The 11,288-nt window shown below is 33.1% G+C and overlaps 1 protein-coding gene across 1 annotated transcript; it reads left to right on the forward strand.

Moving 5' to 3' along the window:
* The first annotated feature begins 6,558 nt into the window (after window positions 1-6,558).
* Window positions 6,559-7,974, forward strand: LOC128954078 (uncharacterized). Its single transcript, XM_054299645.1, has 2 exons — window positions 6,559-7,614; window positions 7,687-7,974. Exon 1 carries the CDS (start codon window positions 6,559-6,561, stop codon window positions 7,462-7,464), a length of 906 nt encoding a protein of 301 aa, XP_054155620.1. The 3' UTR covers window positions 7,465-7,614; window positions 7,687-7,974.
* Window positions 7,975-11,288: the final 3,314 nt, after the last annotated feature.

Below are 11,288 nucleotides of genomic sequence, written 5' to 3' on the forward strand. Positions count from 1 at the left end.
CTTGTAATAATGTTTTCCACTTAGAAACAGAAAAGTCTCCTCTTTCTGGTTGAAGTAGACGTTCATCGGATTGGTTGGCCATAAGTTTTGTTGATTGTTACCACTCATTCTGTATTTGTATTGTTGTTGTTGTTACAATGGCACCGGTAGTTAGGTGTGTGTATGTGTAATTCAGAGGAACTGTATTTTATTGATTTTTATCGTCTATTACTGTACTTTTGGTGGTGTTGTTGTTTTTACAGTTGAAATCTAACCGTTTTTTTACAGATCAATTGATATAATAAACTGATAATTGTCTATTTGCTGGTGACTTAACAATCAAATTTGAATTTTTTTATTTAAAAAAAAATATTAATATTGTTTTTGCTAGCATTCTCAACTGATTAAAATTATTATACTAATAAAACATTACAATAATATATTAGAATTATGTGAATTAATTTATTAGTTAATATTTTTCATATCTTTTATTTAATATAAACCGAAAGTATGACTACGAAAAAGTTTCAGATTTTTTCGTTTCTGATGGTCGGGTATTGGTCGGTGATTTTTGGTCGACGGAAACATATCGATCACCCATTTGTTGATAATTTTTATGTACTGCTTACTCTATACTCTATATACTATGCCTACCCTTCCAGCCTATATAAATACCAACTGTCCCTAACTCTGAGACAATCAGAAATTACTCAGAAGGTATGGTATATATATACAGTATATATATATATATATATAACAAGATATTTTCAATTTGTTTTATTTTGTGACAATAAATACTACAATTAATTGATAATAAATAATATTTATTTATTTATTTTTGAATATAAATTCTCTAATCAAATAAGTAGTCTCTAATCAGATTGTCATTGAATTTCTTCTGAATTTCTTCTGTTTTTGTTGTTGACTTTGATGACATCTTTTTGTTTTCTAAATTAAATTAGGTTTTCCTAGAAGTTCATTGTTAGCAATGAGTGTCTTCAACTCGGCATCTGATCTCTTTCCGACCAACGGTTGTCCAATAATTTTAGCGGTATTCGGCTGAATGACTACCTGTTTGTTTGGATCATTTGGATAAATAAATTCATAGTAACGACTATAAACTGAACCGATTTGTTTGTCTATTGACTTCTGATAGTACCGTCCGTCGACACCCAACCGAAAGTCTAAGCGATTTTCCAGCAGATGTTTGTAATCGTAGGGATTGTCTATTGCTTCCCATTGATGTTCATTGAATGTGAACGAAGTGTCGTCACTAAGCTTTAGTATCGGTTGGTTCTGTTGTTTGCCAAACGGATAAATATTTTTGTCGGACAGTGTTTTGTAGGTCATTGAGTCATAGCTGTACTTTTTGAAGACTGTCCGCAAATCACATTTGTTGTTGTCATCAATAGATAATACTTGCGGCAAATAGAAGAGCCGGAATTGGTTGGGATTGTCGGGATTGGAGATCTTTACCGGTGGATAGGCGGGCGGCGTAGGCGGCGGACAGCTATGGAAACTCTGTTTGTGAATTCTATTGAATCGGTAAAAGTTGAACTCTTTGGGATAGACCATATTGATTAGGTTCATATCCTCTTGCCGTTCCATATAATAATCATTGTAGGCCTGAGTGATTTCGGGTGATTGATGGATATCTATCTGAATATCTCTGTCGATAAAAATGTTGTTTTCATTGTCCTTATCTTGATTTTTGAGAATCTTTGTGTGAAATTCAAAGATTGGTACAGAAAAGCTTTGCGGTTCGTATCCACGATATAAATACGGATTTACCTGACTGTGCCGTACAATCGCCCGATGCAACTGTTCGTATCGATGTCTTTGCCAAATCTCTACGACTCCCGGTTCCCATTCCTCGATGGCCACAATGTAAGCGCCTTCGGGTATCTGCAGAATGGATCGACGCTTACATTTCAATATCTCTTGATTACTTCCACTGCGCTCTTCAAAGCCTCGCTTATCAATCACTAAACGCCAGGCAATGGTATTATAATCGGATTCATTTGCGCCCAAAAACAACACCGGATTCTTGTATTTTTTGACTTTTTCTTTTATCCATTTATTAGTCTTCATGTAAATGTTGCAAAAATCTTCCCATTTAATAGTTATTGGTTTTCTATCATAAACCATTAACATCACTTCCAGTTGGTCTTCCACTACAACAACACCTCCCTGTTCGACAAGTGTATGGTTGTGCTTTTCAATTGATGGATCTTTATGATAGCTATCCCTGACTAACAGTTTGGCACCGGCACACATATACAGTGCGAAACAATAAGGTGCGGCCGGTTTCGGTCTTTCATTCTTACGGTCGTTGTAGCAATGATTTCGGTACAGTTCCTCAGTCAGATCGTAAACGCCGGCCACTGATAAATTGCGGGTCGTGTCCATCGATCGCGTATAATACCGATCATCTGTAGGATTGTTGCTAAACTTTCGGTATTCATTTTCGACTGGCCAACCACTTAGTGGTTTCAGTATTTCCACTCCATCTGAATCCCAGCCATTATTTTCAAGCCAACACACGTTTTGGTGATCACTATTAAATCGCTTAAAGAGTAGACCCATAGTAAATACTTGACGATTCATTATATAGAGTTTAGGCTCATTTAGGTCTCTTTCATTTCTGATGGTCGGGTACTGGGCTTGTATTTTGATGGGTGGAAACATATCGATTAGATATTTGTTTCCATATCTTCCAACAAACACTAGGATGGCGTTAATAATGCCATGGTCTCTAATGAACACATGTAGACCCAATTGGCGACCGGCCGATAGCCAAAAGTATTTGCTTGCATTAGTATTTTTATCTTTATAAATATTAGGCATACTTTGCGGCTCTTTTATCTTATTGGCCAACTTTTTCAACTTTGACAGTTCATCCGGATTACCAATATCAGCGCCTATTAACAACATCGATGTTATCGATTGATACCAACCGAATAGCTCTTCACTAGACTTGTTTTTAGCAATGGGTGTCTTTTTATCCAAATCATAGTATTTGGGGTACAAATCCTTTATGTATGGTCTGTGTTGTGGCCAATAAATAGCATAATGGTGCCAATCACTGATCTTTGATTTCGATGATTGATTGGACACATAATAGACAGATAAACAACGACTGAATTTGCCGGCTAAGGGACCTTTGGTTTCTTTAATACCAAAACGTTCGATATATAGACCGAACACCCGATGATAGCTATTGAACGACCAGAATGTCATCCGTTGTCGCTGTTGTTGGTTTGGTTTGGACGGTACGGCCGACAATGTCTTGTAATAATGTTTTCCACTTAGAAACAGAAACGTCTCCTCTTTCTGGTTGAAGTAGACGTTCAGCGGATCGGTTGGCCATAAGTTTTGTTGATTGTTTCCACTCATTCTGTATGGTATTGTCGTTGTTGTTACAATTGCACCGGTAGTTAGGTGTGTGTATGTGTACTTCAGAGGAACTGTATTTTATTGATTGCTATCGTCTATTACTGTACTGTTGGTGGTGTTGTTGTTTTTACAGTTGAAATCTAACCGTTTTTTTTACAGATCAATTGATATGATTTTACTGTTTTTTTTTTTGTAATAAAAAACTGATAATTGTCTATTTGCTGGTGATTTAACAATCAAATTTGAATTTTTTTATTTAAAAAAAATATTAATATTGTTTTTGCTAGCATTCTCAACTGATTAAAATTATTATACTAATAAAACATTACAATAATATATTAGAATTATGTGAATTAATTTATTAGTTAATTAAGTTTTCATATTTTTTTTTGATTTAATATAAACCGGAGGATGACTATTTAAAAAGTTTAAGATTTTTTTTCGTTTTTGATGGTCGGGTATTTCGACGGTAATATTGGTGGACATAAACATATCGATCACCCATTTGTTTGGTTTTTGTTGATAGTTTGAAACAAATACCATTACATATCCCATCTATTAATCGACATTTTAATAAATTTGATTTTATTTGATTTTATTTGTTTATTTCAATTACTACTAAATATATTAGTAAATACTTGAAGAGCCGGTATTTATAAAAAGTAGTAGTTTTTAAAAACAATTATTTCTATTAACTATTTAAATGTTGATTTTTGTAAAAAAAAATTAGCATTAATTAAAAGTTAATTGTAAAAAAATAATAATATAAATAATTAATAAACAATAACTAAAATAACATATTACAGTTTCATATAATGAATAATTTATTGTCTATTATTGCATGTTATTTGCTGATACATACTGTACAGTACAGCACACATATAGTATATACTAGAGGGAGGAACCGAAACGGTTCGGTTTCATAAAACCGAATGAAACCGGAACCGAAACGGTTTTATCACGGTTTTGGTTTTTGTGTTTCGGTTCCGGTTCGGTTCGGTTCCTGTTTGCAGGTCCGGTTTGGTTGCGGTTCTTGTTTTTAGCTTTAGGTTTTAGAAACGGTTTCGGTTTTAGAAACGGTTTCGGTTTTAAAAACGGTTTTAGATTTAAAACGGTTTTAATTAAAAACCGATTTGAGTTTAAATTAATAGCACAAATAAAATTATCTTTAGAAATACTGTTGTTAATATTATTAAATATTTTTATTTAACTATTATTACTTTATATTAATATTATAATTGCATTTAAAAAATAATTCTTTATAACTTTTAATTATTATTACTTTTAATTATTTATTAACTAAAATTTTTCTATTTTAATTAATTATTAATTTAGTTATAAAATTATATTTATAATTTTATATATTATAATATACACTAACTTAATTAATTAAGTTAGTGTATATAATAACTATAACTTATACTAATTTAATTATAACTGTATTTTATAACAAAAAATAAAAATATAAAAATCAATTTTTTAAATTTTAAGCCCACTTTTTACCCCCTTAATATTATTAACGTTATTTATGTAAGATTACGGTTCGGTTCCGGTTTCATTCGGTTCCTGATTTTTAGTAACGGTTCGGTTGCGGTTTAGGATTTTCAGATTTTTCGGTTTCGGTTCGGTTCGGTTCTTGACTTTGAGATACGGTTCGGTTGCCCCCTCTAGTATATACTGCTTACCCTTCCAGCCTAAATAAAAACTAACTGTTCCTAATCTGAGACAATGTGAAATAACTCGGAAGGTATGGTATAAATATATAAAACAAGATATTTTCAATTTGTTTTTTTGTGACAATAAATACTACTATTAAATGATAATAAATAATATTTATTTATTAATCTTTTTTTCTGAATATAAATTCTCTAATCAAATAAGTAGTTGTTGTTGTCTTCATTGAGTTTCTTGTTTTTGTTGTTGACTTTGATGACATCTTTTTGTTTTCTAAATTAAATTAGGTCTGACTAGAAGTTCATTGTTAGCAATGAGTGTCTTCAACTCGGCATCTGATCTCTTTCCGACCAACGGTTGTCCAATAATTTTAGCGGTATTCGGCTTAATGACTACCTGTTTGTTTGAATCATTTGGATAAATAAATTCATAGTAACGACTATAAACTGAACCGATTTGTTTGTCTATTGACTTCTGATAGTACCGTCCGTCGACACCCAACCGAAAGTCTAAGCGATTTTCCAGCAGATGTTTGTAATCGTATGGATTGTCTATTGGTTCCCATTGGTGTTCAGTGAATGTGAACGAAGTGTCGTCACTAAGCTTTAGTATCGGTTGGTTCTGTTGTTTGCCAAACGGATAAATATTTTTGTCGGACAGTGTTTTGTAGGTCATTGGGTCATAGCTGTACTTTTTGAAGACTGTCCGCAAATCACATTTGTTGTTGTCATCAATAGATAATACTTGCGGCAAATAGAAGAGCCGGAATTGGTTGGGATTGTCGGGATTGGAGATCTTTACCGGTGGATAGGCGGGCGGCGTAGGCGGCGGACAGCTATGGAAACTCTGTTTGTGAATTCTATTGAATCGGTAAAAGTTGAACTCTTTGGGATAGACCATATTGATTAGGTTACTGTCCTCATGCCGTTCCATATAATAATCATTGTAGGCCTGAGTGATTTCGGGTGATTGATGGATATCGATGAGAATTTCTCTTTCGATAAAAATGTTGTTTCATTGTCCTTATCCTGATTTTTGAGAATCTTTGTGAGAAATTCAAAGATTGGTACAGAAAAGCTTTGCGGTTCGTATCCGCGATATAAATACGGATTAACCTGACTGTGCCGTACAATTGCCCGATGCAACTGTTCGTATCGATGTCTTTGCCAAATCTCTACGACTCCCGGTTCCCATTCCTCGATGGCCACAATGTAAGCGCCTTCGGGTATCTGCAGAATGGATCGACGCTTACATTCCAATATCTCTTGATTACTTCCACTACGCTCTTCAAAGCCTCGCTTATCAATCAATAAATGCCAGGCAATGGTATTATAATCGGATTCATTTGCTCCCAAAAACAACACCGGATTCTTGTATTTCTTGATTTTTTCTTTTATCCATTTATTAGTCTTCATGTGATTGTTGCAAAAGTCTTCCCATTTAATAGTGATTTGTTTGTTGTCATCATTAAAAATCATTAGCGACACTTCCAGTTGGTAGCCACCGAGTATGCCTAATATTTATAATGAAAATATTAGTGTAAGCAAATACTTTTGGCTATTGGCCGGTCGCCAATTGGGTGTACACGTGTTCATCAGAGACAATGGCAATATAAACGCCATCCTAGTGTTTGTTAGAAAACAGGGAAACAAATGTCTGATCGATATGTTTCCGCCAACCAAAATACAAGCTCAGTATCCGACCATCAGAAACGAACGAGACCTGAATAAGCCTAAACTCTATATAATGAATCGTCAAGTGTTTACTATGGGTCTACTCTTTAAGCGATTTAACAGTAATCACCAAAACGTGTGTTGGCTTGAAAATAATAGCTGGGATTCAATGGGAGTGGAAATACTGAAACCAGTAAAAGGCTGGCCAGTCGAAGATGAATACCGAAAGTTTAGGAACAATCCTACAGATGATCGGTGTTACACTCGATCATTGGACTCGACCCGCAATTTATCAGTGGCCGGCGTTTACGATCTAACGGAGGAACTGTATCGAAATAATTGTTACGACGACAGAAAGAATGAAAGACCGAAACCGGCCGCACCTTATTGTTTCGCACTGTACATGTGTGCCGGTGCCAAACTGGTAGTCAGGGATAGCTATCATAAAAATCCAGCAATTGAAAAGCATAACCAAACACTTGTCGAACAGGGAGGTGTGATTGTCGTGGAAGACCAACTGGAAGTGTCGCTAATGGTTTATGATTTGGAAAAATCAATTACTATTAAATGGGAAGACTTTTGCAATAATTACATGAAGACTAATAAATGGATAAAAGAAAAAGTCAAGAAATACAAGAATCCGGTGTTGTTTTTGGGCGCAAATGAATCGGATTATAATACCATTGCCTGGCGTTTAATGATTGATAAGAGAGGTTTTGAAGAGCGTAGTGGAAGTAATTAAGAGATATTGAGATGTAAGCGTCGATCCATTCTGCAGATACCCGAAGGCGCTTACATTGTGGCCATCGAGGAATGGGAACCGGGAGTCGTAGAGATTTGGCAAAGACATCGATACGAACAGTTGCATCGGGCGATTGTACGGCACAGTCAGGTTAATCCGTATTTATATCGCGGATAAGAACCGCAAAGTTTTTATGTACCAATCTTTGAATTTCACACAAAGATTCTCAAAAATCAAGATAAGGACAATGAAAACAACATTTTTATCGACAGAGATATTCAGATAGATATCCATCAATCACCCGAAATCACTCAGGCCTACAATGATTATTATATGGAACGGCAAGAGGATAGGAACCTAATCAATATGGTCTATCCCAAAGAGTTCAACTTTTACCGATTCAATAGAATTCACAAACAGAGTTTCCATAGCTGTCCGCCGCCTACGCCTCCCGCCTATCCACCGGTAAAGATCTCCAATCCCGCCAATCCTAACCAATTCCAGCTCTTCTATTTGCCGCAAGTATTATCCTTTGACGACAACAACAAATGTGATTTGCGGACAGTCTTCAAAAAGTACAGCTATGACTCAATGACCTACAAAACACTGTCCGACAAAAATATTTATCCGTTTGGCAAACAACAGAACCTACCGATACTAAAGCTTAGTGACGACACTTCGTTCACATTCAATGAACACCAATGGGAAGCAATAGACAATCCCTGCGATTACAAACATCTGCTGGAAAATCGCATAGACTTTCGGTTGGGTGTCGACGGACGCTACTATCGGAAGATAATGGACAAACAAATCGGTTCAGTTTATAGTCGTTACTATGAATTTGTTTATCCAAATGATCCAAACAAACAGGTAATCCTTAAGCCGAATACCGCTAAAATTATTGGACAACCGTTGGTCGGAAAGAGATCAGATGATGAGTTGAGGACACTCATTGCTAATAATAAACTTATAGAGAAACCTAATTTTTAATAGAGAAGAAAAAATCGTCATTAAAGTCAACAATAAAAACATAAAAATACAAAAAGAAATTCAATGACGACAAACCAATTACTTATTTGATTAGAGAATTTATATTCAAAAAAATAAAAAAAAAAATAAATATTATTTATTATCATTTAATAGTAGTTTTAAGTTATTTCAGATTGTCTCGGACTAAGGGATAGTTGGTCTTTATATATAGGCTGCAAGTGTAGACAGTGTATAGTATATAGAGTATAGAGTATATAGAAACCCAACAAACAACTGGGTGATCGATATGTTTCCGTCGGCCAAAATTACCGCCCAATACCCAACCATCAAAAACCTAGTCATACTTTCGGTTTATATTAAGTAAAGAAAAATATGAAAAATAAATAATAATTATAATGATAAAAATACTAATGCAAGCAAATACTTTTGGCTATCGGCCGGTCGCCAATTGAGTCTACATTTGTTCACCAGAGACAATGGCAATATTAACGCCATCCTAGTGTTTGTTGAAAGATATGGAAACAAATGGCTAAATAGAAATAATTGTTTTTAAAAACTACTACTTTTTATAGATACCGGCTCTTCAAGTATTTACTAATATATTTAGTAGTTATTGAAATAAACAAATAAAATAAAATTTTTTTAAAATATAGATTAACCACTGTAATGGTTGCCACCAATATTACCGTCGAAATACCCGACCATCAGAACCGGTTTATATTAAATAAAAAAATATGAAAAATTAATTAACTAATAAATTAATTAACTAATAAATTAATTAACTAATAAATTAATTAACTAATAAATTAATTAACTAATAAATTAATTAACTAATAAATTAATTAACTAATAAATTAATTAACTAATAAATTAATTAACTAATAAAATTAATTCACATAATTCTAATATATTATAATAATGTTTTATTAGTATATAATAATTTTAATCAATTGAGAATTTTAGTTTTTTAATTTAATTTTAATCACTTACAGTTAGACTGACCACCAAATTTATTAGTAAACCTGTATAATAGTATAAAATTATTATTTTCACCTGTATTTTCCTGTATATTAAATATTATATTCCTGTATGTTAACCTGTACTTAAATAACTATATTTTCGTATATATTTATAATATAAATTAAGAAAAATTTTAATTTAGATACTATAATTATATAAAAAGTTAAAATTATTTTATATTGAACATGAACAATTTTAGAAATATTTATAAATTTTTTATATTTAAACAAATATTTTAAATATTTAAACTGTATATTAAAAATACAAGCAATTTTTTACTAACAAAACTTAATTCATAGTTTTATTAATCAATTAGTTTTACATATTTTAAAACTGTATATTTTATTATATAGGTTAGCCCTCTCCTGTCACCTGTATTAGACTCTTGATTCCTGTATAATACAGGCGGCACCTGTATGGGTGGTCACTCTACTTACAGTATTAACCATTATATTAAATTGACAATAATTATTTTTTATTTAAATTTTTAAATAGTTAATATTGTATCTACACTACAATTTGTGATACAAAATAAATATGTATATATTTAAGCAGTTTATATTTAATGTAGAGTACTAATGAATTTTAAAAAATAAATAAATACATATCAATAAAAAATCAAAACAAAACATACAAACAATTAATAATTGTATTAATCCTATAGTAATTTCATTTACAATATATATATATCATTTTGTTTTTATATCATTTTGTTTTTATATCATTTTGTTTTTATAACACTTTCTCTCGAATCTAACAATAATGATAACAATATATTTTTTTAAAAATAAAAATTTCAAATTTTTTCTATAAAATCAGTTCTATAGCCCTAACCATTACTAGAAGTAAATCACAACCAAAACAGTTAGATTTTAGAGCCCAACTCTTCATCACTACAACAACTACCTGAGCTCTAACAACACGATAGACACAAACAAACATCAGAAGAATCAGATAAAAAGACAACTTATTATATCAAATATCAAACAGAATGAGTGCTGACAACAATCAAAACTTATTGGACGATCCGCTGGACATCTACTTCAACCAGAATGACGAAACATATATGTATATAAGGGAACTACCGTTTCTTTCTGGATCGAGTCTATCATTCTGGTCGATGAACGGCTTTCATCGGGTCTTCGGTCTCTATATTGAACGCTTACGCTTAGAAGATCCTGTCGGTAGCGGCACATACAGTAAATCATTGATTGCCTGTCAAACGATTAATCAAAAATCCAAATCGGGTGAAAAAGATTGGCACCATTACACCAATTTCTGGCCAAATAGAGGGTACATTAGAACTTATTATAGCGAATACTTGGATCGGGACCTACAAACCAGACAAAGAAGAACAAAAACAACTGAACAACAGTTCCATTGGTATCAATCGATAACATCGATGTTATTAATAGGCGCTGCTATTGGCAATCCCGCTCACGAGCCAGAGATAGAAAAATTGGTCACTAAAGTAAAACCACCGGAAACTATGCCCACAATTTATAGTAAAGCTTTTAGTCTACACAAATACGTATGGCTATCGGCCAGTCGCCAATTGGGTCAACACGTCCTAATCTCCAACGACGGTAGATTAACCACTTTTATGGTAAATGTTTCAAACTATGACTCAAACAAATGGGCGATCGATATGTTTCCGTCGGCCAAAATTACCGCCCAATACCCGACCATCAGAAACGAAAAAGATGTGACACTTTCTTGTGGCAGTCCTCCGATTTATGTTATGAATCGTCAAGTGTTTACTATGGGTCTACTCTATCAGCGGTTCGGCTACGATGACAATTGTGTTTGTTATC

This window comes from Oppia nitens, unplaced genomic scaffold (genome assembly GCF_028296485.1).
Source record: "Oppia nitens isolate AA-2021 unplaced genomic scaffold, nextdenovo-longstitch-racon4-pilon3 scaffold24_pilon_pilon_pilon, whole genome shotgun sequence".
In the NCBI taxonomy this organism is placed as follows: domain Eukaryota; kingdom Metazoa; phylum Arthropoda; class Arachnida; order Sarcoptiformes; family Oppiidae; genus Oppia; species Oppia nitens.